Source organism: Nuphar pumila, chromosome 2, assembly GCF_984573655.1.
Source record: "Nuphar pumila chromosome 2, dmNupPumi1.hap1.1, whole genome shotgun sequence".
NCBI classification, from domain to species: domain Eukaryota; kingdom Viridiplantae; phylum Streptophyta; class Magnoliopsida; order Nymphaeales; family Nymphaeaceae; genus Nuphar; species Nuphar pumila.
Genome location: NC_143250.1, coordinates 78178681 through 78204826, shown reverse-complemented (window position 1 = coordinate 78204826; position 26146 = coordinate 78178681). Strand labels below are relative to the sequence as shown.

At 38.5% G+C, this 26146-nt stretch overlaps 1 protein-coding gene across 2 annotated transcripts in view; it reads right to left on the bottom strand.

Annotated features, from left to right (window-relative positions):
- The window catches only part of LOC149845791 (HEAT/U-box domain-containing protein), a 173375-nt gene extending 157557 nt beyond the window's left edge, over window positions 1-15818 (bottom strand). For both annotated transcript variants that reach the window (XM_089996005.1, XM_089996006.1), the window contains exons 1-6: window positions 15766-15818; window positions 15467-15522; window positions 15250-15361; window positions 9932-9994; window positions 9297-9374; window positions 9057-9148 (exon numbers count right to left, since the gene is read on the bottom strand). In XM_089996005.1, the coding sequence (XP_089852131.1) occupies window positions 9057-9148; window positions 9297-9374; window positions 9932-9994; window positions 15250-15361; window positions 15467-15522; window positions 15766-15786 (422 nt within the window). In that variant the 5' untranslated portion in view covers window positions 15787-15818. The remainder of the gene's footprint in view (window positions 1-9056; window positions 9149-9296; window positions 9375-9931; window positions 9995-15249; window positions 15362-15466; window positions 15523-15765) is intronic.
- Between the last annotated feature and the right edge of the window lie 10328 nt (window positions 15819-26146).

The following is a 26146-nucleotide window of genomic DNA, read 5'->3' as shown; positions in this document are numbered from 1 at the left end:
TTTTGGTTGTGCATACCCGCAAGCAGTAATATCGAAACATAAAGTTTGTTCACACTGATTGATTGATTGCTTGCTCGGTAGTTCAGTATTCTACTCGTTGAGCTATGCACGCCTGTCAAAGCGTTACTCTATTTGGTTAAACTGATTACGCAATTCTTTGTTGAGTAATAACTAGCTTTCCATACTAGTTAAATGCTTATAATAATAGCATTATGTCAGTTGCTACATATTAGCATGTGACTTGTTTTACCCCTTGGTTGAACTGCTTGGTGCTTGTTGTAACGTAGCACTTGTTGGCGTGCATCGCTTATGATTGATGTGAGTGCATACAGCTCGTAATCTACGAACTGGTGGGAACTAGGGCTGATGTAGTTGCTTGTCTTATAAGTTGCTTATATATTGTGATATAACTGCTATCGTATAATTGCTTTTCATGTGTAGCTTATAAATTGTTTGTGATGCAATAGCTTGTGTCTTACGATTAATTTAATTACTTGTTGATAGACTGAGCCAATTAATGGTAATTGTATGTATTGCGAGCATTGTTATGAATGTTTGTCTTATTCAGTTACTTTGTTGTTATGAATGTTTGTCTTATTCAGTTGGATTGCTATAGTTGCTTGTTTAGCACTATGGTCCTTACTGCACTTGTATTTAGTTGGTTGCTTTACTAGAGTTTTGCTTACTCCACGACACGTTGGTTAGTTCTGCTAGTCATGTTTTTCTTACTTGATTTAGCAATTAATTTCATTAAATATAGCATCTGTTGAGGACCTGATCCCAGAGGATTCTCTGTGAGGGTATGTATGATCAAGACCAGGTGACCAAGCTAGAGTGGTAGATTCTCTGTGAGTATGTACAGTGTCCACGAACGGGTAACCGCAAAGACGGTGAACTCCTGTGAGGAAGTGAATAGTCCAAGACCAGTATCATCTAGTATGGAATTCTTTGTCAGGTCATACATTTCCCAGACCAGGTGATTCGGCGTTGATCTTGTTGATTGTAATAGTGGCTATCGACACTGAGAACGGTCATTTGTGTTGATGTGTGTATCGCAATAACTTTTATTGGTTATGACATTTATTGAGGATCGAATTCCTAGAGGATTCTCTACGAGGGTATGTATGATCAAGACCAGGTGACCCGGCTAGAGTGGCAGAATCTCTGTGAGGATATGCACTTTCCACGAGCGGGTAGTCGCAAAGACGGTGAACTCCTGTGAGGAAGTGTATGATCCAAGACCAGGTATACCATCTAGGGCGGTAATTCCTTGTGAGGTTGTACATTTCCAAGATCTGGTAACCGGTTAGGGCAGTAGATTCTATGTGAGGATGTACACTGTCCACGAACGGGTAGCCGCAAAGACGGTGAACTCCTGTGAGGAAGTATATGATCTAAGACCAGGTATACCATCTAGGGCGGTAATTTTCTTGTGAGGTCGTACTTTTTCCCAAACCTAGCGATCCGACGTGGAACTTGTGTTTTTTATTGCCATAAAAAGTTATGGTGAGTTGTGATGATCTTCCGAGATTGTTTGGGATAGCCACTTATGAATCTATAGTTTTGGCCTTCTACTTTAGCATGATTACATGTTGAACCCTGATGTGAGAATCAGATCTTTATTGATTTTAGATCATGCTTTGGACTTTCTATGGAAGGCTGAGTTTTTTTGAGAACGTATGACGCCTTAAGTGAGTCATAACAGGTGACAGTTGGCCGCGTAAGGCCTTGAGAGATGGAAATAAGTTATGGTTGTTCAGGACAAAGAGTTTGTTAGAAATAGTGAGAGCGACAAACGATGTCCTGATATTGATTAAATGCAGAGACCCCTTCTAGGAACTAAATCAAGTTACTTGTGTGGTAGTTCACAGCTTACGATCAAATGAATCATCATGCTACGTTTTTTACAGTTGCGCTGCTTACTTGCTTGAACTGCTTACCCGCTTGCACTACTTATCCGCTTACCTGCTTGCACCATTTACCCGCTTGCACCGCTTACCTGCTTGCACTGCTTATCTACTTGCATTCTTTACCTGTTTAACTGTATATCTGCTTTAAATTGCTTAGCATACTGAATTAAGTGTACTTAATTCGGCTTCCTGTTGTCTCTCATGTGCACCTACTAGTTTTTCGCGAAACTAACATATTTTATGGGTACAGGTGATGATTAGGTACACCACGGGCGATGGCGCGATTGCAAGATGGCTTCAAGACTTCTTCTTCCTGCTCTTAGCTCGCGTCCTATACGTTTTGGGTTTTGTAACGGATTTTTCATGGGATATCCGAATTTTGTGAGTTTTGGTTCTTTTAGTTAACGTGCCCAAAGTTGTCAGCTTGCCTTTCTGAATTTAACAAAAGAATAGTCTTTTGTTGATTTCATAAACAAACTCTAAAGGAAAAAGATTTTTTTTAGTCTCTTGCCTATTTTCTGAAAGGTTCGCAAGTTTGAAATTTTGGGGCATTACAATTGGATATTATGCATGAGATGAATCATGAAAATAAAGATGTATTTTGCGAGTATATGTGAATTGTTTGTTCATTCGTATTGTGTGTGAATGAATGTGCATTTATGAACATGTTTGGATAATTGTGTGATCATATGTTCACTGTGGTTTCTGCATAAGATGCATCGATGGTCAAATGTGAATCATTGTGGGCCATGTGGGCCACGAGCAGGTGTTGCTCTAAATTTTGTTATATGCATTGCAAAAATCTATTTGATATCTATTGAATCTTTGAATTAATTGCATTGTTCCATATTGAACGAGTTGAGGTCCTGTGTTGTGTTTTGCATATTGATTTGCAAAACAAATATTGTGTAATGAATCTTTCTTTTGATAAAAAGAGATAAACAGTGTAATTAATGTTTCTTCCTAGATGTCCCTTATGCAGTATGAGAATCTTGGATTTCAGTTTTGGGAAACTGTGAGGATACTAAAACTTTATATACAATTGTACCCCTGAACCCAATTAGGTGATTCACCTTCCGGCCACGGTTTTAAGGAGCTTTCTGCCACTTTGCCTGGGGATGGTGTGTAGACACAACTTGTAAAACCCGAAAATTTTTGCTACCAAAATTTTTATTTATGTTATAAAATATTTCAAATTTTGCAAATTGGGCCTAGATCCACATTTTGGATCTAGGACCCATAAAGGGGTAATTAGGTATAAATGATATGAATCTCGATTTAATAATAATAATACTAATAATAATAATAACAATAAATGAATAAAATTTATTTATTTTTATTAATCCGAGGATCCAGAATTGGATCCATTTGGATCCAACTTGTGGATCCATCTCGTTGGGGTCGGGTTACGAGTCTCGAGTCCGGACCCGAGCCACACCCTGTACAGCCTTTTTTAAAAAAAAAAAAAAGAAGGGCAACCCGATAAGGGTTGCCCGATAAAGCCTTAACAGAGTCAAGAAAGGGGGGCAAGGGGGGGGTTACGCAGGGCGTAACCGACCCCGCGCCCCTCGGCAAGGGAGGGGGTTTGGGGCCGATAAAGGGGGGAGTGGAGAGAGGGTCTCGCCCTCTTCACTCAGCCTCTTCTCTAGGGATCTCTCTCTTCCCTCCTCTCTCTCTTTCTCTGTCGAGTTGGGTGCACATCGGAGAAAAAGGGCACGCCGGAGTGAGGGTTTGTCACCGGCAAGGCTCCGGCCATCCGCAACCTTCAAGGGCTCCTCAAACAACCCTCTGTCATGGCAGTGGGTGGAGCAACATCAGTCGGCCCTACCCACGCGATTGCAGCCTCCGATCGCCGGTAAGGCTTCAAAAAGGTATGGTGCTTCTTGGATTTTGGGTGAGGGATCGAACCTGAGTTCGATTTCGGGTAGTGATTTCAGAGGAGGGGTTTATGCTGTCGGAAATCCCTAACCCTTAGAGTTTGGGGATTTCGGAACCCTAGTTGATTTGTTGGGGGTCTAAATTTTTGTCGGTTAAGGGTTTTCGATTTGGGGATTCTCAGTTTTCCTGATAGAAGGGGAGGTATGATGCATGTTAATCTCTGTTTGGGGATCTCGTTTGGGGTGAAATCCCAAACCCAGAATCATAGTAAGACCTCACTGCAAATTTGTCACTGTGCTACTCTGCTCCTAAAAACTTATTGTTTGCTAAGTGGGACTTTAAATGAGAACTCTCTGGCCTGTGTAAATCTAAAGTTTTGGAATTTAACATAATGGATTCTTTGTTATTATATATCCTTTACCGAGTAAAATATGTGAGTATATCTGTCTCTTTTAGAATCATGTTAGCTGAAATCGTGATGGTATATGATGAACTGCAAATTTATGGTTTAGAGTCCGATCCTGAGACTAATATGCATGAATGGAACTCACATGCTTGTTTTGAATTTCTTTATGAAATGTTTTTGTTGGTGCAATAAAGACAGATTGGTGGTATATGTCTAGATCCAGAACATAGCCCGCCAATTATATATTATCAAGTCACAATCTGGCTGAATACATTAGTCCTTGAACGCAACCCAGAGTTGTGTCGTATAATCGCGTTTGATATGCCTAGATAAGCTGGTGGAAATCAATATAAATATACTTGAGACTTGTTTTGGCATTTGGCATACATGTTAAAATCTACAGTACTACAGTATAGTTATTAGCAGTAGTGAATATAGATTAAGCTCAATTATAAACTGAGAAATTTTGGTGTTAAAAACATTGAATGTATTCAGTTTTTGTTGAGTACTCAAGAATACAAGGAGTTTCTTTCGGTTGAGTACAAGACCGAACTCATTCTGTGACTGAGCTATGATTGTTTAAGTAAATAATTACTTGTATGCTAGTGAGTGTCTTCTGTTTTTTCTTTTATTAGCTATTGTATTATAAATAGCAGAAAGATGATGGTTCGGTTTTATCAGGACATATGACGAGTCATGTATCATCCTTTAATATATATATATATATATATATATATATATATATATATATATGTGTGTGTGTGTTGAAAGTGTTAGTATGGCTACATCATTAGGTGACATTATTAGGTGGATAGTGTCAGATGATTTCCAATTTTTCTTTTAGCTTATAAAAATCTTGCCTTACTCAATCACTAAATTGTTATTGTTTATTCCCGGATGAAAATCATGATTTGTAGCTTTTTGAGAATATGTGTCTTGTTTGGAAGTCAAAATGTTTTTTTTTTAAATCGTCAACTGATGTATGAACGATAATAGATGTACTTAATCAGAACTGTGTAGCAGCATGGTTTGTCTGGCTGAGACAGACAAAATTTGTTTTATGTTGAGAAACTTTGGGTTTTGGCACAAGTGCATACATGATATGAATGGGTGCAACCCCGAAATGTCAATTTATAGATCCGGTTTATGTTCATGTGTGTGGATGATAACACATGTTATGAATGGAAGGTTTCATATAGCTACATTTATAGGACATGTTGAATTATCGTGCATGTATGATTTGGTTTCAAGTGCATGTGCATATATGGGATCGAGGTGTATTGGCATGTAGAATCATGCATAAATATTCTCATGTACGTATGAAATTTTGGATGAATGCGAGTGCGTTAAGTGAATACATGAAAGCACTTGCACATGAATGTTGAACACATGTATTTGGCAATTGGGCCCAGTGTTAAGAATAAAACACTATTTTGGTTTTGTTATGGGATGCATCGATGGCCTAAATGGACCATCATCGGCCTGGAGAGCCGTGGGTTTGGTTTTCCTTTCACATGTTTTTAAGTGCATCACTTGAACCACATAAGATGGTTTGGCACACTACTACACTCTTCTAGTTGATTATACGGGCTGGAGTTCCGTAAGGGTCCCCGCAAGGGAGGATGCGGGTTTTCACTTCACTTGTGCATATGGTGTTGCAAACTTAAAGAATTAACTTTAATAAAAATATAATAAGAACGGTGTAATATACATTCTGGGATATCTCATATGGAGTATGAGAATCTTAGAGATCCGGTCTTGGGGAGACTGTGAGGATACAAAAACTCCGTGTGTTGTAATTTGGTCCCCTGAACCCGATATTGAGGTTCTTCCTCATGGCCACGATTTTAGGGAGAGTCCGCCACTTTACCCGGGAGTGGTGTATTGGTCACAGCTATGAGTTTGGTTGGTACCAAGGAAGTGGCACATGTGGGCGTGGGGTGTCCCTTGTGTCCCCGACATTAGATGTGAAGGTCTAATGTTCCGAATGTGATTCGGTCGAGGGCTAAGTTGGAACCCAGTAATAAAATACAAATTGTGTGTTAAGCTACCTTAAGAACCTACTTGACCTCGGGGATTGTACCCGTTTGGTGTATCCCCGGGTAACGGTAATTAAAAAGAGGAACTTAAAGTTGTGTGCATTTAATAGGGCATGCATATGGAAAGATGGAACTTAAATGAAAGATAACAGAAGAAATCATGCATTGCACATAATCATGCATTTTTCTGTTGTGCATTAGATCATGTATTTTGAATCATTCTCTATATCATGACATGATTTGGTGGGAGCATATGATTTACTTATTGCAATCATGCTGCAAGGTTTGGTTATTTAGTTCTTGATATATGGTACTGCTTTACTGTTTTTGACTGGTGAGCATATGTAATTGTTGGTAGGTATGGATATTTGAATGCTGCAAATTTTATATATGCACTCACTCAAATCATTGCATGAAATCTTATCCATGTTCTTTGTCTCACCTGGTTTCTTTAGAAGTAGTTGTGCTCAGAATTTCGGTTCTGACACCCTACTTTGTTGGTTTTTCACAAGACATGGTGAATAGTGAGGTTGGAGTAGCTACTGGGGATGGATGAGAGTCATACTTGGGCTTGTCAGCTTCAGCAAGGGACATAGTGGCTCTTTCTTCAATCCTTCTTGCTTTTTCAGTTGTTACTTTACTTTCAGTCGAATAAAACATTGTCTCTATAATTTACTTTTATTCATAAATAAAAAAATTGTTTTGGTTCTTATGGATAATAGTTGCAACTTCGTTTGTGGTGATTGGGCTATCTAATGGAAATTGGAACTGTGAGGACCCCAGATCTCTGGGAAGGTTTCCGCATTGAAAAAAAAAAAGGAAAAAAATATTCCGCATTTTCAAAGGATATGGATTGGGTCGTTACACAACTGTTGTTATTAGTATACCAAGAAGATGGCATTGGTGGGTGTTGATTTTCCTAGTATCCTAACATTAGATGTTGATTTTTAATGTTCTGATGGATGGTGTTGATTCCTAATATCGATCGAGGGTCGTGTATGAAACTCAGTAATAAAATACAAATTGTGTGTTAAGCTACAAATGGGAACCTAACTTGAACCTCAGGAATTTGTTGTACCCGTTTTGAGTATTTGCAGATTTTAATGATAAGTGGAACTAAAATTGTGTGCATTTAATAGGGACATACATACAAAAGAAAATTTTGATAATAACTTAATAAGTTATTTATACATGTGCATTGATATCATGCATATTTACTGTTCTGCATTAGTTCACGCATCTTTAGTTGTTCTTTCACATATGATATATTGTTGTTGCATGATAATTGTTCTCTAATGCATGAATAGTTATTTGAATTATGAAATTGTTGTAGTTGTATTTCTTTTAAAACGTTACATGAATTGATTTATGTTTTTCTTGTTTATTTGAATTATTAGAGGAATTTATACGCAGGATCTATAATTCTGACCCGTATTCTTTATGTTTTCTATAAACTCTAAAGCCCAGTGATGAGACCAACTGCTATAAAGAGCCTACGAGGACTACATGATTGCTTGACGTTTTACTTTGGAATAGTGTGGCTCTATTTTTATTGATATTCATTTGCTTATTGTTCTCAAACATTAGTTATTGATGATAAATAAAGTTATTTGGTTTGATTGATGGTTAATGTAAGATCTCTTGTGGCTTTGGATCGTGTTATGTTTGTAAAGCCTCGGGTCTCTAGGTTTGTTTCCGCAATTGTTTTAAAAAAAAATCCACTTTTCAACGAGGATGAGTTGGGGTCGTTGCAGGTTTAGCATTGAACACGGTCGAACAAGCGTTGTCCGTCCAATTTCGTAAAATCAAACGATCAGCATGAGCCATACTTAAACCTCACGAAAGTCATGCTCTCTCTTCCTCTCTGCGAGGAGTTGACGGATATCATCGCCCCACTCTCTCTCTTCTTTGCGAGAAGCTACCTTTTAATAGAAGAATAATCATCATATTAGTAGAGAAAGGACATCCCTAATGCTCAGGTGGGAGTCTCAATAAGGGCTTCCATTGAGACTCAGCTGAAGGTAGAGCAGGGTTTGGTCCAGTTGAGAGTAGAGAAGGGGCATCGATGGGAGTCTCAACTTAGAGAGAACAGGTGTAGACAGGAGTGGGAGTTGGTGGGTTAACGGGAGGGGGAGAGAAGAGAGGCAGAGATGGGGTAGGATTCAGCGGAGAGAGAACGGGAGGTCGAGAGAGGAGAGGCAAAGGAGTGAGGTGGGCTTCAGCCCACCAGAGAGAGAACGGTAGTGGGAGGGGTGGGCTATGGATTGGGGTTACAACAGAGAGAACGGGAGGGGGAAAGAGAGGAGAGGGAAGGGTAGGATCGACTAGGGTTCCAGTAAAGAGAGAAGGGAAGGGGGGAGGGTGATGGTGCTCCGGTGTCCATCAGCCCCTCGCAAAGAAGAGAGAGAATGGTCAATGGTGTCTGTCAGGCCCTCGCAAAAGGAGAGAGAGAAGAGAATAAAGGTGAGGGAGTGAGAGAGAAGAAAGAAACAATCCAGCGAAAGAGGGAAAAGGCCTAGGTTTCACACTGATAGTCTGATTTTACTCGAAAACTGACGGTTAGCACTTGTTCAATCGTCATTTGACGCTAAACCTGTTCAACAATACGCTCTTCTCACTCTCAAAAGTTAAGTGTTGTCATGAAACTGAGGATGACTATCTGCTGGACAAAAACAATTAAAAGGAATTGTTTTTGACCAATCAGATAGTCGTCCTCAGTTTCATGGGTCATGACAACACTTAACTTTTGAGAGTGCCTTATGAACAAAAAAATATACTAAACCAAATTTGTGTGCCATGGCACTACTGAGAGTTGAATTGTACCCAACAGTGATAACAAGATTGGTCATAGCATCATGTGTAGCTCGTCGGACCTCTCTATTGTAGTCATGCAAAAGCTTCCTATATTCGAATGCCTGAAAGATGAACATAAACATAAATTATAGATAGCAACTATAAGACAAAAAAGGAAAAAAAAAATGAACTAAACTAGACAGGTCATGGCTAAGGATATTATATCTACAGCTTGCATCCAGTTTCAAATAAGCAAGAAATGCATCATACCCATTGTGGAACAACTTTCACAATGTCCTCTCCAGGTTTCTGTTTAAAGAGCACACCAAGAGATGCGAGTGCCTTAAGCTGCAAATAGACCGCAGTAAGTATTCAAATAATTATGAAAAGAAAGTACTTACTATTCTCAAAATAAAAATGAGGTATTATGAACATCTGTAATAGAGGAAGGTAAGCATCTTCTGCAACTAAGAAAGCCACTCTCATCATGGTCATAGCTGATGCATGCTTCAAAGATAGACAATGTCATTATACAAGTTAAGATCGTGGCAGGAAAAATAATGAAATCCTCTCAAAATAATGCTACAGAAGATATGCTCCAGACAGGCAAGTGCCCACACAAAAACCAGATTTACTTTTGTCTCATTCTGAAACAGCACCTTAACTAATTTCATAGTTTATAAATACAACACCACTATTCCATGTGCCGAAGTGTGGAAAGTTGGTATTCTCATCAGGCCTCAAGTTTGCACACAATTGGTCATTGGCACTTACATATGCAAAACAATCTATTATGGTCACAACAACCCTTTTGTCTTTTGACGCTTTTCCGAGCCCAACAGATTCATAAAACCAAAACTAAGAAAAATGTAAAAGAACACAGAATATCAAAGCCAAAAATATACCTTCGTTGTAGGATCCTTCCTGCCAAGCCGTCTCAAATGTTGAGCTACTTCACCATCCACATCCTAGATGGAAGCAAAATTAGGGACTAAGCAAACAAACTACAGAATTAAGAGGCAGTATTCCAACAGCATCAACAACAATTGTTCTCATATGGATCCAAAAGTATAAGCAGCTCTATTGGTATCAAAATAAACGCTTATAAGAAAAGTAAATTCCAAATTTTAATGAAACACAAATACATAAAGGATCGTATACCAAATTGTAATGAGAACACACAATAGATAAAGGATAATGATCCAAGACAACAATACACTACAGGCCGTAAAAAAACATCAAATGATTTGTAATCAAACAAGAAGAAATGACAAAGCAATACCGTCCATCTCTTTTTTATTTTGATTTATTTCCGTTTTCAATAAGAATGTAGAACCCGATTTCACAATACCTTGGTTGTAGTGGTGCTATTATAATCATTGGAACCAATGGCTTAAAAAATTGTCCATCATACAATATCTGATTTTTCATGGTATATTAATATAATACATCCTCCTGCATTGAGAAGAGGGTGTATTATACCACATTGATACTTGAAGCACAAAAAGGGTATCATTTTAAGCACATACCATTTTTATGAGTAGACCTCTTATATGAAGTACAGAAAATGAACATTTTCCAACTATTTATCAATTTTGTGGGATCCCTCAAACATACTTTTCCATGTCAAAATTGATATCTTTTCTGACAGGAACAAGACTTCTTTCATTCAAGGACTAGTAACAAGTAGTCACCAAAGCAGATACAAGAAAAGGAAAGAAGATAACGAAAAACAAACAAAAAGAAGTCAGAGAGCAGTATAAGCCACCTCGTTTGTCCTTAAAAAGATAAACACAAAGCACTGGATTCTTCAAGAAAACAATGAAATGTTTTCTTTCTTTCCCTCCAAGATTCTTTTGTTTGTTTTATGCCAAGTACACCACCAAGCTATCATAATCCACCATTTGCATACCCGATCCATTACTTGTCCTTCTTCCTTGCCCAGGATGCTAGGAGAATATGCCTAAATGACCTAATACCGCATGGTAACAATTCCATGCAGGCTATGCCAGGACAATCAACCTCCTAAAGCAAGGGCATATTCAAAGCAGGTGCTACAAAGATTTTTCACTTGAAAAGCGCATATAGCAACAGCTCAAAGGTGAGTGGGAACCTTCCCAAAATATCATCATTCTTCAAGGGTTAAGACTAGAGTCCCATAAAGCCATACCTTACACCAACATTTCCATATACTCGAACTGTTCTTCCATTGAGAGGACCAATTCCAGATCGAAGATAAACCTCTAACACCATGTTTCCCTCTTAATAACATAGGCCGCCAGTTGTTTTGCAGGAATAGCTTTGAGTACCAATTCAACCTAAAAGTTTTAGGTAAGAGTCTCAATTTCATAATCCCTAGTCCATCTAATTCAATTGGCTGAGTAACATAGCACATATCGCTTCATGTTGTTCGATAGACCCTCCTTTGGAAAGAATGAAAGATTTTGTCGGGTCTCTTCTCAACCCTGCCACCTCCTGCTAGCCATATCTAACACTAACTCCCACTACGGCTGCATTTTGAATGTTCAGACCAAGATATTTTGCAAGAAGAAGCATGGATAACAAACAAAACATATCTGAAAAAGTGCTTGCGATATTTATTCACAATGAACAATAATAATTCACGTGTGCAACTCATTAATATATTTAAGAAAAAAAAAGGACTAAGGATACGAGAATTTATTGAAGAATATGAAGGTCAAGCTCAACTACCAGAAGAGAGAGATTGTCACCACCGCATTCAAAGAAATGTGGAGTTCCTCCACCACCAAAGAAATTTCCCAATATACAAAGTTAAAATTTGCCATCCATAGGATGATCCAACGAAGATAACAATGGACAATATGCTAGAGATCGTAGGAAAGAAATGAAAGAAGCAGAATTGTGTTTATTTTATTAACACTCTATTATTAAATCATGCATCAATTTGGTGCATCTCCACTTAACTATACACCAACATTCTCTAAAGATATGCAACTACATGAACTACTCCCACTTGTTTGTTAATTGTTACACAGGCAGTTAATTGAATTTGGATTATCTTTATTTTTTGATATAATGTGATATTCATCATTTATCTTAGATCCACTCATGTTACTTGAGATGTAAGGCACTCCAGTTTACTTTTCCAACTCCTTGCTTCTTTGGAGTTTCATCCAAGGTCGTAAGTAGCGTATAGTTACCCGTATCGGTCGACCCAATAGTAACACGGTATTGTATCATAAACGTATCGTACATTTTTAATAAAAATTCAAAAAAAAATCCTAAAAAAATCAAGAAAAAACAGAAAATTTTAGTAAAAGTCCTAAAAAATCATCACATGAAAAACTATTTTGGCAATAGTTGCATTTGATTCTTAATCGGTTTCCACTCGTTACTTGAACGCACCATTGTCATGCGGAATCTTCCGAAGCCTTCCCGCAAAAATGCTCAATAACAAGCAAAGAATAGAGATTTTTTACCTTAACCCACTTCCTTTAGTGGAAATGGGTGGAAATGCACTCTTACTTGAGAAAATCGCAAAAGTCCTCTCCCTTGCACACGAATCGGCCCCCAAATCGATCTCACGGAACCTAAAGTGTGTGGGTTCCCTTCCAATAGCCTCTACACATGTCTAGAAGTCGGCCCTTAAGAAGCATTTTAAACCTAAAATGAAAAAGACTAGGTTTTGGGTCTTTTTAAGTGCGCTTAACATGTATCATACGGTACGGGGTGTATCGTACGGTGCGGGGTGTATCGTACGGTGCGGGGTGTATCGTACGGTGCGGGGTGTATCGTACGATGCGGGGTGATACAAGGATGTATCATACGATACACCCGATACAGGTTTAATAGACACTCGTATCGTGATATGAGTGTGTATCGTACCATTAAGGCAAAAAGTAATGATATGTATCATACCATATTGTACGATAGGGGTGGCAAAATCTGACATGATCCCCCAACCCGCTTCTTAGCCGGGTTCGGGTTTGGCTTAAACGGGTTCGTGTCGTAAACGGGTCGACCCGCCTAACCCGTTTATTAAACGGGTCGGGTTCGTGTTAGGGGTATGCCAACCCGCCAACCCGGCTGACCCGTTTAATAAACGGGTTAGGCGGGTGGGTCAACCCGCTTACCCGAACCCGGCCCGCCATCCCATTTACCCAAACCCGACCCAACTGCCAACCCGTTTACTCTAACCCAACCCGCCCGCTAACCCGCCAACCCGTTTACCCGACCCGACCTGTTTACTAAACGGGTTAATCGTGTCGGGTTACCTGTTTAATAAATGGGTCGGGTTCATGTTTGCCACAGCCGACCCTTTAATAAACGGGTCGGGTTCGTGTTGAGGTATGCTGACTCGCCAACCCGACCCGATTGCCACCCCTATTATACGATACAAACAACCTTGGTTTCATGTGTTATAATCACCCTTTTATCCAGCTTCTACAATCCCAGTATTCTTGTGAAAGAAGGCTTGTTTGTCTCCAAGCAAAGCTGGCATTTGGGTCTTGTGTTAGGATATGCTTGTATTTCTACTGTACGGGCATAACTTGTTATATATATATATATATTGTCTCCAAGCAAAGCTGGCATTTGGGTCTCGTGTTAGGATATGCTTGTATTTCTACTGTACGGGCATAACTTGTTATATATATATATATATATATATATATATATATATATATATATATATATATATATATATTCACATTCTTGTGTATGTAATATAGTATATATACATTTAAATGTATATACTATACTTTTCTTTATTGTAATAGGTAATACCCTATGTCATAGGGACTCGACAAAATCATCGATGCAGGTGCTGGTGCGGTACCCGGTATGGTCAATGTGACCCTGGGTGCCGTGCACCACGCACACAGCACCAACTCCCTGCTATCCCACCAACAGCTCTGTGGACTATGTATCACAAATGCAAGCCAGCTGATTCAGTCAGGGCTTAGAAATTGTGTTGTGCAACCTATTTCTGGCGAGGCTCCTATCAATTTTTCATTTAAAAAGTGATTTTGTTAAACTCACTATAGGATATTCAGAAATACAATAACTCTTGAATTGAATAAAGACCATTACAAATCAGTTGGTTGCAAGTGGAGGACCTATTTCAAATGACAATATTTACATGCAGGTAATGAGAGGTTTAAGCACCAAGTATAATATGTTTGTAACTTGTATACTACTCAGGTATCTAGGCTCATGTTTGATGAGTTGTGCTTCATACTCTTTGAATACAAAGTTATGTTAAATATATTCTCTCAAAGGGAAAACATGTATTTTTTTAATCAGGTGCTCTCAATGGGTCAGAAACCATTATGCCAAATCAAGTTAGTGATTGTGAAAGTTAAAGGCTAGCCAAAAGCTATGCACTGCCATTTTGGTCGGATTGTATAAAGTGATAATCTTTTTTTATATCATATGATGTCTGGGGACCTTACCAATTGTGTAAGGGAGATGGGAATATTTTGTTACATTTATAGATAATTCTAGAAGATACAATTGGATTTACATTAGTTGAATAACACTTTGAAGCGTCTCTATGCAACAATCAAGACCCAATTCTTTGCTAGAATAAAATCCATCTATTTAAATTTAGGGAGGGAATGCGTTGGTCACCAACTCAACAACTTCTGATGCAAAAAGAAATTGCAGGTGAAAAATCATGAACATATGCTCCATAACAAAAATATGCAGCTCAGTGCAAAAAACACACAGACACATATTTGAAAATTGAGTAATCTAAGCTTTATGCTCATGCCGGATTTTCTCATTACGTGAATAAGATGGCAACCCCACTAAGCTCAGTAATACACCTTTCAACTCCTTTGTTAAAAGCTAGGCCAGCGAGTCCGCCATTGCTGTAGGACACCTGATGGCGCATCCACCTTCTGTGGATTTTGCACTATAAACACGAAAGTGTATTGCACGCTCTTTTTTCGCTTTATGTGTCCCCTTGACAACATTTCAAACCCTCACCCATAGACAAGGTGCTGCTAAACAAAACCAGTTTTAACTAAAAAGCATTCGTCGAGACCATTATCAGCAACTTTATGCGGTGCTTCCAAAACAAAATAATCATGCAATTCGTTGAATAAACCACAGCATCAAGATCCACAATCATTTGCAGTATATCCAAGAAACGTTGTCCCACTCGACTTATGCAAACTTGAGAGAATATGTCGAATTCCTCGAAAGAATAAGAAATAGTAAGAGGCGGGCATCGCACCGAAGGTTGGTATCCATCGTCGGACTGTTGAGGAGATTCGAGCCGAGAGCTTCCAACGTATCCACCAAAACCAATGGTGGAGGTCCCCGTCGGCACCAGGGAAGCGGCTAGGCTGGGAAATCCGCAAGGTTGTTTAGCTTAATTCAGAATTTTAAGAACCCAGACCAAGAAGAAGAAGAAGAAGAAGGAGAGAGAGAGAGAGAGAGAGAGAGAGAACCTGCTGCTAGATGGTCGAGACTTGGACCTCGCTCCATCGCCTTTCTGTTTTCCCATCTTTGGTAAGAAGAAAAAGAAGATTTAATGAAACCTTGAAAACTTATTGTTGACGAGTAGAGATTCGGTAGAGAGAGAGAGAGAGAGAGAGAGAGATTTCGTGTATTTAACCACGACGAAGCATAAGGGGAAGAAGGGGGGAGAGGACTGTCGCCGCCTGAGGCCCTGAAGCGACACCAAGGAGCCTGCTCGAGCTACGAAAGACTTGGCGGCTATAGCATCAAGCATTGTGTTTTTGTTTACCTGATGGGTATTCATTCGCATTGATCGGCACCCATTAGCATCGATTTGCAACAATTTAATACTCATTCGCGATTCTTGAGATAACAGAAAGTCATTTATAATATAGAAGGCAGAGTTGAAAATTCTCATCATATTCTTAAAGTGTAACTTATTTTTTCAAAATTGAATGTAAGCTACATCAAAATCTCATATTAGTACCGGTCCCTCTTTCAAAATTCAATCTTTAATACAAGTCTCACGTCAGGATTCGAGCTCAATGCCAATTTTCAGACCTACGGTCAATCAATCTTTATGTAAACCTCTGAATCAACCAATTTTATCAAGCAACCAATTTTATCAAGCAAGCCTTTGAGCTACCAATTTTATCAAAATCAATCATTTTATGACGCACGAGTCACTTTTGTCAATCATGATCATTCAAGATTCGACATTCATGTCAAACTCATTTGTCAATTGGCCCAATATTAATTATCAATCATTTTTCTTGCGAAGAACCCTTTTTCAGGAAGAGTTCAAGGGAGCTCGCTCCATTCGTATGCAATTTTTGTCTGTTGAGTGAACCCTTTTTATAGGGAGAGTTTGAAGAGACTCGCGTTTTACGAACAGTTTGCAAAATAATTTTTTATTAGCACACAAGGAACCCTTTTTCTAAGAAGAGTTTCGACAGAAGCTCATTTTTCTTGTGACCCTCCAATGTCTTTTGTTATGTCATCCTATCATCGAAAACCCTTTTTCCGAAAAGAGTGTAATGGACTCACTCTTTAATGACAATTCAGCGACCTTGTCCAATCGATCACATTTCCATAAAAAAAGCCTAAAGTTAGGAAGTTTTAACGAAAACTTAATTTCTCTTCGAAATTCTCGCTTTGCAAATACCTCCTCTTCATGGAAGAAAGAAGTATCTTTTATAACCCGTTCAAGTAAGGGTCAAGCCTGAGTCTCTTTTTCGAGAAAAAGAGAGAAGAAACTAGTCACGGATGTGTCAATCGAATGTCAAATGCTTCCTTTTATCAAGGATTTCAAGAATATTTTGTCAATTCATCATAAAAAATAGTTATAGATCTTAAAATCTTTATTGCATAAAGAATTACCTCGAATTGCCTTCAGTATTCTTTTCAAAAGGACAAAGCTTTTGCGAATAAAGAAGAAAATTCAAGTTTTTTTTGTTGGTCAACCAAAATGATGAAGAAAAAACCTCAATATGACTAGCAAATAAAAAATTCAATGATATTGAAATGTCATAAATGAATTGATATTGATCATAACTGTAGCACATTTTTAAAGACTATTTTTTTGATAATAAAGCACTGAAAATATCTTTGGTGATAAAAAAAATCACTCAATCTCATATCTCTTCAATCATTCAAGCTATAATTAATTATCTGCAAAAGAGATCTCTCAATCATTATCGGGCTGAAGGTTGATGGATGAGCTAGACTCCCGAGGCCAAAGAAGACTAAGATCATCTCCAATTTGAAGGAGCATATGATGTGTCCTTCCAGGAAAAGTTTAAATTGTCGCCAAGTTGAAGGTTGATGCAATTAACCATTCGCAAATCCCTAAAAGATATTTGTTCATTATTATTATAAAAATATTTTTAATCAAACGAGACAAATTTATCAATCTAATTTTTGGGACTAAAGAAAACTCGTATCATCTCCAAGTTGAAGGAGCTTGTGACGTGTCCTTACATAAAAAATTAGAACATCACCAAGTTAAAAAACAATGTGATGAAATTCGCGTCAAACCCTAAGAAAGCTCAATTTCTATGTCTCAAAAAAGCGCAAAAAGATCATCATGGGCAAACCCCATATATCAAACTGCCAAAAATTTTCTTTATTCGTGTGAAATTCTTTTATCAATATTCTTTCATAAAATGCTTTTACAATACTAAGAACAAATTCTCTTTCTTTTCATATCAAAAAAATGGATAACTTCCTTAAAGAAGCCTGACAACAATAATTTGAGTTTGATTATGGATTCTACAAAGTTAACCCAGCTAGAGATAATGCTCTAGGTAGAAGAGGGAATACATTTTACACAAATGTCTTACTTTCCAATTATTTTGAATCAATCATATTTTTTATCATTTTGGCAACATTTTCAAACTATCCCGACATGAAGTGAGAGCTTGATGTCTATTTTGACATATCCTGACGTTATTATCTGTCTTTAGGACTTGATAACACAAATTTTCAAGATCCTTCTATTTTTTTTAATCTGAGCACTTGGGCTCTCATATTCGCACACTTCCCTGTGTTCCCCACTGTCCCACCATAGACATTCATTTTTTTGTTTTTGGTTAGAGGTCGAGCCAACATTTGTATTTTCCAGCAAAAGTTATTTTCAAAAACTATTTAGTCTCAGCAATGAGACGCCCAAAATCAGTCCATTTTTTATGCTTTAGGGAATCCCATTTTCATCATTTTGCAAACCCTTTCAGATTTATTGTGCGGAACCCGAAGGTGTCATCATGGTTTATTCTTTCGGGGATTTTGTCCCCCGTTCAACTTAAGGGTCACACCTGAACCTCGTTCTTCCATGAGGTATTTCTCCATTCAAGTTAAGGGTCAAGCCTGAATCTTGTTCTTTCATGAGGTATTTTTCCCCCTTTCAGAATAAGGGTAAAAACCTGTATCATTTTTATAAAAAGCTCATCTTTCAAAAGCTATTTAGTCTTAGTCATGAAACGCCCAAGATTACTTCATTTTCTAAAGCTTTTAGGAAACCCCATTTTCATTGCCTTCTTTGCAGTTCCTCATTTTCTACGAGGTATTTTATGTGGTTTTCTTAATCTTTTTTCTCAAGGACTCCACTCTAGCCTCCCATTCAGGTAAGGGTTAAAACCTGAACACGGTTTTTTCTCAATCTCTCAAGGACTCCATTCAAGCCCCCCGTTCTGGTAAGGGTTATAATACCCATAAATTTTATCAGATAAATAAACTTAAAATTTATGTCCTTAGGTTGTTACAAGGATATTGTATTGTCTTAATTGTTTATTTGTACTTGAATCTCGAATATCCTATTTGGATCTTTAATGTCGGATCCATAAATATCATGTTCGGATCTTCGATAATCCAAAACGAAAGGCATAGTGAGAAGTAGTATCTTACTGTGTCTCTGTTCTCTCTCTCTTTCTCTCTCTCTCTCTATATATATATATATATGTTCTATTTCAAGCAAGTTAGGTGTTGCTTTTGGATCTTCGATAATGGGAGGTTCCGATTCTTTTTTTTTTTGGGTTATGGGCTGACTGAAGGGTTAGAGTCTGAGTCGATCATCAATGGTCATTTTATTTCCTCTTCTTTCTGTTATATATATCTCTATTGGATCAATAATGGAAAATCTCGATTGAGGTATCATTTTAATTATGCATATTGCTCACCCTACTGTACTTTGTTATTGACTGTTGACATATTAAGTTCTTTTCTTTTTGTATTACTATTATGTGACCGAATGAATTGTTGTCTATTGATTTTTCTACACAACATTATTTAATTTCTAGTTGTTAGCATTACTAGCCTATTGGAATGTAATTGTTTAATTAGGAAATTTTGCTAGAATTTATGACCACTTACACCAAACTAACTTGGCACGCTCAGTTGGTCACTTCAACAATATGTAACTACTGAAACAGTAACATATAACCGATTGTCCATAAAATTTTGGAACGAATCCATTATTGTGTCGTGATGTGCAAATAAAACATGCTTGTAACTATTGTATGTTCATCTCAAGTAATGTCCCTTGAGGTTGGTGCATGGATGAACGACCGTTGTATAGAAAGTTCTTTTTTTGAGAAAGAATAGATTTTGTAGTTCATTCAATTTTGTGGATAGTGTTGTTGATTCCACATGTTTTTCTGTCTGTGCTAAGACAATCATCCAGATTTGAATCCCTAAGGCACTACTATGACAGTGCTGAGTCACACCAAGCAGATTGGGAACCTGTCATGATTGTTATAAAGTTACACAACGGAAAAACATGATATATATATATATATGGTTGAAAGTGTTTGTATGGCTACATCATTAGGTGACACTATTAGGTGGATAGTGTTAGATGATTTTCGATTTTGCTTTTAGGTTATGAAAATCTTGCTTTACTCAATCATTAAACTGTTACTGTTTATTCTTTGATGAAAATCATGATTTGTAGATTTTTGACAATGTGTGTCTTGTTTGGAAATCAAAATGCCTTTTAAAATCGCCAACTAATGTATGAACGATAATATATTCACTTGATCAGAATTGTGTGGCAGCATGGTATGTCTGGCTGAGATAGAAAGGCGAAATTTGTTTTGTTGAGAAATTGTCTAGCTAGTATGTATTGGTAGGACATGCGACGCCCCCAGAATTCCCGACTTGTAAAATCCTTTGGATTTTAGGGTAAATTTTTTTTTTGAAAACAATTGCGCAAGTGCGAAAGTACCAAAAAGGAAACAAGCGACGAACTCCAAGGCGGGTCGCAGGGGTGAAACAACAGTGAAAGAAGCAACTTTTATTTAATACATTTTCAAATTCACAAATGGTACAACCAATCCCTTTACAAAAACACTGCCAAGATCCTTGAAGGTTCAGAAGTGTGGGTTCACGTCCACTGTCGCACATCAAGCTCCATCGCACACCTAAGTAAACACCTGTATCCCCATAAAACTGGCTCAATACTCTTTCGAGCTGGTGAGACAAACCAAAACACAATATACCAATGTGTGAAAACACGAGAGCACTGTCAACCATAAAACACATAGCATACTTATATACAATAATTAAACAGTTACGACATGAGAAAGTATCAATACCTGACAATTACTAGCAGTAACATGGTATGCATCAAGGAACATAATTAACCAATGTTTTAAGCAGAACACATAAGTTATCATGGACTGTGCAAAATATAAATAAACAAGTATGTACATCATGCAACAAGTACGTGCATCTAGCAATGTGGCAAAACAAAACATCATGCATTTTGATGAGACAGTTAGAAACATTTGCCACGGTAAGCATTTCTAACAATGAATCACGAAACATGCAAAGGCATACCAACTTGTATTTTTATCATAAGCGAGCTCATCTCGCTAAGTGGGGCCATCACCCGCACCCGAACTCGCCAAGGAGTTCCATAACTCACATAAGCCTCATAAGACCATATTTCCAAACATGTATCTCGCGAACCTGCTTCGTACTTAGGGAAGATACGTTAACTTTCTGTCAAGCTGAATCATACATTCAATTATAATGAATATGATGATTGCCTTAATTCGATGATATACGCCATGGGTTTCATAATTAAGTAAACCTTATTTTTCTTGAAGGCATGAAACAAGCATCAAAAAGTACATCGTGTTCTATGCAAAAGTGAACACATGCACAAAGGTGTGCATTCACATAACTTGTATTGATGGGTTTATCACATTATTGAGCATGCATAACCATATTTACGTAACTTGCATTGAACAACGCACGCTCGTTGTACAAGTTGTAACTAGTCAAAGTACTTAATGATTTCATTGGGATGTTGGATCCGGAGTCGATGGGCACTCATGCAGCCCCATAGGCTGCAGTCCGAAGTTCGCTAACGAAGCAAAAGTGTGGCGAAAAGGAGGGATGTCCAACAACTAGGTTGGAGCTGTCCAGAATAGGCTGGCACTCTTACCAGCCACATCAGTGCCATGGGGCATCAAGCGCACACATGCAGGCCCAGTTTGGGCCGTGCTGCCAAACTGGGCAGCAACCACGTCGAGGTGACAGCAACCCACGTGCTGCAGGGACCGAACCGAAGAAGAAGGTGGACAACAAGCTATGTTGTCCCGCAAATCGCAAGAGCCCAACTCCCTGGACCGAGTGGATCCGGTCCAAAGGAAGTCCATGGCGCATGTCTCAACAAATGAAGGACGGCCCTGGGTCTGGACTGTGTAGTCCAGACACACTTTAGGCTAAGCAAACAATTGAGAGGGGTCTGGACTGGGCGTCCAGACCCAGCGTGGCCCAGGCACTAAAAGTCGGTCCAAGTTTGGACCGATTGGTCCAGACCATGGAGGGTCGACACACGCTGAAGCACGGTCTGGACTGGGTGTCCAGACCCTGGCTGGGCTCAGCCAGCACCAGAAGGGGAGGGGTGCAGGCCTACTGCCTGCACCCAGCTGCAGTCCAACAGCTGCAAAGCTGCGGCAAGGGCTGAAACCCCCAAACGAACCATGCAGGGCTTTACGCCCCAACCAGCAAAACGTGAAGGGCATGGCGCCCAACCAAACTGAGCATAGGCCTTTGATAGGTCTGGACCATATTCGGTGCAGACCGTGTCATGCCAAAGGCAGCCGGACCACACCCACCTGGATCAATGGGTTCAACCAATGTTCATGTCGCAACACAAGGAAGAAAAAGAAGACGCCCTAGCTGGGAGTCGGTCTGGGGTTGACCACTCCTGGACACGCCCAGCAGTCCGGGCTAAACTAGTTGGAACAAAATAAAATCCTGGCCCAAAATGACTATGGCCAACAAAAAACAGAAAATAATAGCTGCAAGGGAAAAAATATATGGGGCATTTCCACCTAGGCTCGACCCGACTAGCCCAGGCCAGCAGCACCCAAACCCAAAGGGGTTGGCCCGAACGGGTAGGCTGCATGGCGTGGGGCTGGTCCACAGCTTCCTTGCCCACCGAAACCGTGCTTGAATGAAAAGCTTGGCTGCCACGATTACAACAACACATAAAGAGAAGAATGAACGAAAATCCATGGGAATGCAGAAATGCGACATAGCTCATGCTTTCACTTGCATCAGTTTGAAAAGAAGGAAAATAGCAAGTAATACTTGTAGAAAAATGAGAGAAACATGGGAGCATGCCATTGAGAACCTTAACTAAGTGAAGGTAAAATAAAAATGCAAAAGCACGAATACATTTGCTCAACTGAAATCCACAACCAAGTAGGTGAAATGGAAATTCACAAAATGCAAGAAACGCATAGAAATTTGCTCAATTGAAACCTCCAAACATGATGCTTACGAGCCTACTCAACGAAATCGGCTAATGAGAAATGAACACCGCAATGCTCAATCGAAAACCACTTTTATGGACATGTGTAGGAGCGTCTCACCTTTGAGGCTTTGAAGATGGAAAAAATGGTGCTACCGTTTGGAGAACTTCAGCTAGGCACCCACACACCCACAACCACACTCACGGTTTGGAAGAGAAAGGAAGGAGAGAAAGAGAGAGAGGAGAGAGGAAATCGTCCAAGCCTTCTCTCTCTTCTTCTTTTTTGAAGGTTTAAATACATAGGTCAAGTGGAATGGATGGTTGGTATTGAAGCTAATGAGATGGAGGGTTGGGGTGCTCCACGCCCCTTCATAGCATGTCCACGCCCAATGCATGTCTTGCATTTAAAACATTTAAAAAGGTTTGCAAAAATGCCATTGTAGGGATTTTATAAAGGCATTTAAAACTTTGGGAAATTATAAAGGGATGCCCTAGCTTGCCGCCCAAGCCAGCCAACCGGTTTTGGCTATTTGAAATGCTTCAAAATTCTTTCAAAAATACCATGGGGCGCCATCTCCATGCCTCCCTTTGTTGGAATGCGCCCCTCATGATGGGCTCTAGGCTTCATCATGAGGTCTTGAAATGAACAATGGCCAATCGTAGACTTCTTTTCAAGTCCATGCAAAATTTTTTCAAAAATGCCATCCAGTTGGTCAAACCTAGACCAGCTTGTCCACCATGGATAAAAACGTCCACTAGAGGGGCCGTCCAATGGGTTTGGGCCTCCTCTAGTCGATCCGGATCCAAATCCAAAATCGCCAAATGCATTAATTTCAAAACAATGCTTATTTAATAACTTTAAACCAAAATTCGATTTCAATAAACCATTTGGTTATTTTCAACACCTTAATTAACATGGAATGCTCGATGCTTCTTTAGAAAATTTCTCTTCGTTTGCAAGAAATAAGCTCGTTACAATTCGTGTACTATCTTTGAGCAAATCTCGTAATTCACATGCACTGACGAATTTTTTTCGTTGTATGGGTCCCAAATTCGGAGACAAACTACATAAATATATTATAAATTAACCCTTAAAGTTTCAAAGGTCAATTCGTCCAGAATTTGGCTTTTCTTACTTACCCAATGTATTTACGCAATTTTCGGGTCGCGCGCACAAAACTGAAACACAAGGCGTAGTCAATTTACATCAAATTACGTGCTATAATCTCATAAACACACGAAAGCATATATTTCAATACCATGCAAACAGTAAATTCCTTAGTAAATTTCGCGGGTCTTACAGGACACCCAGCAAAAATTTTGACGTGTGAACACCCATCGCATACGTGTAACCTACTGTTTTGTTATGCAGTTGTTACACTTATGAATACCAACAACCTAGTCGATTTGATAGGTATTTGATATATTTGAATGTGGATGCCAACAGTACATGCGTATTATGCATATAGATTAGTATCATTATTTCTTCTGCAGCTTAAGTGCATTCTGTTAAAATATCGTGGGTCATGATATATGAATGCTCAAGAGATGCCATGTTCGAAGTATGCTTCCATGGTCACACTACCATATGTTCTGACACGGTAATACTCAGATTACAATGTATGTTGATAAACTTTGGGTTTTGGCACAGATCAATGTCTAAGCATGTACCAGGCATACATAAGTTAATTCAATGTTAACAAATTTATGTTGATAACTCTATCTGTTATTATATACATAAAGTTGACTTTTTTAATATTTAATGGCACGTGTTAGCATGATTTACAGTTTATAACATGTGAGATATTTGATTTCTGTTAATATGTTATTGCAAAGTTTGTTTGGTATAAGTGCATACATGATATGAATGTGGGCGGCCCTAAAATTTGAAATTCAAGATTCCAGGTTATGTTCACGCGTGTAGATGTTAACACATGTTATGAATAAAAAGTTTCATGTGCCTATATTTATAGGACATGTTTAATTATCGTGCACTTATGATTTGGTTTCAAGTGCATGTGCATACATGAAATCGATGTGTGTTTGGCATGTACATTCCTGCATAAATGTTCTCATGTACTTATGAATCATGAATTAATGCATGTGTATTACGTGATTACATAAAAGCAATTTCACATGGATGGTGAACACATGTATATGACTGTGGTAGCTCATGCACATTGTTAAATTGGTATGGATGAATGTGCATTTGGAATCATATTGGTATCATTGCAAAATTGCATATTGTTATGATTTTTGCATACGATGTATCGATGGTCTAAATGAATCATCACAAACCTGGAGAGCCTTGAGCTTTGGTTTGCTCTTTCTTTAATTGTTTAAATGCATCGCAAAAATCACATTTATACCATGGTTTTATTTGCGCAGTTCTATTGTTGCTACAGGTGGTAGACCGTGAAGAGATGCGCATGTTGATTTGCGAGCTTGTGGTTGTATGTTGATTTGCAAGCCTATGTTATTAATTTTGCATATTGATTTGCAAATGTAATTTTATTGCTTTATGCTGCACTGTTCTATGTGGTTCCACGGGCGAGACTCCCATGATGGTTCTCGCAGGGGTAGATGCGAGCTTTTGCTTTGTTTTTGCATGCTTAATTGCAAAACTCAATAATTGACTTTTAATAAAAATATAATGAATAAGGATAGTGTAATATACGTTATGAGATATCTCATATGGAGTATGAGAATGTTAGAGATCCGGTCTTGGAGGGACTGTGAGCATACAAGAACTTCGTGTGCTTTATCTTTTCCCTGAACCCAATATTGAGGTCATTCTCCTGACTACGGTTTTAAGGAGTGTCCGCCACTTTGCCTGGGGTGGTGTGTTTGACACAACTGTTGTTGTTTTGGTATACCAAGGAAGTGACACTTGTAGGCTTGGGGTTATCCCCGACATTAAATATGGAGGTCTAATGTTCCGATGGATGATGTTGTTTCCTGATATCGGTCGAGGGCTAAGTTTGAAACCCAGTAATAAAATACAAATTGTGTGTTAAGCTACCCTGAGAACCTAACTTGACCTCGATGATTTTTACCCGTTTTGTGTATCCGCGGACTATGGTAATTAATTAAAAAGAAGAACTTAAATTGTATGCATTTAATAGGGCATGCATATGGAAAGTAAAACTTTAATGAAAGATAATAAAGTGTTCATGCATTAGCCATAAATCATGTATATTCATGCTATGCATTAGAACATGCATATGTTATCTGTTCCTTTAATTGTTATATGATTGGTGGATGCGTGATGTTTAATTTATAATGCATGTTAAATGCCCTGTTCTACTTGAATTGTAATTCATGGTATTGATTAATGTTGTTTTATGCATAATAGATGCACCATGTTGTATGAATGCTTACCTGAATTATGTAATTGTCATAAATG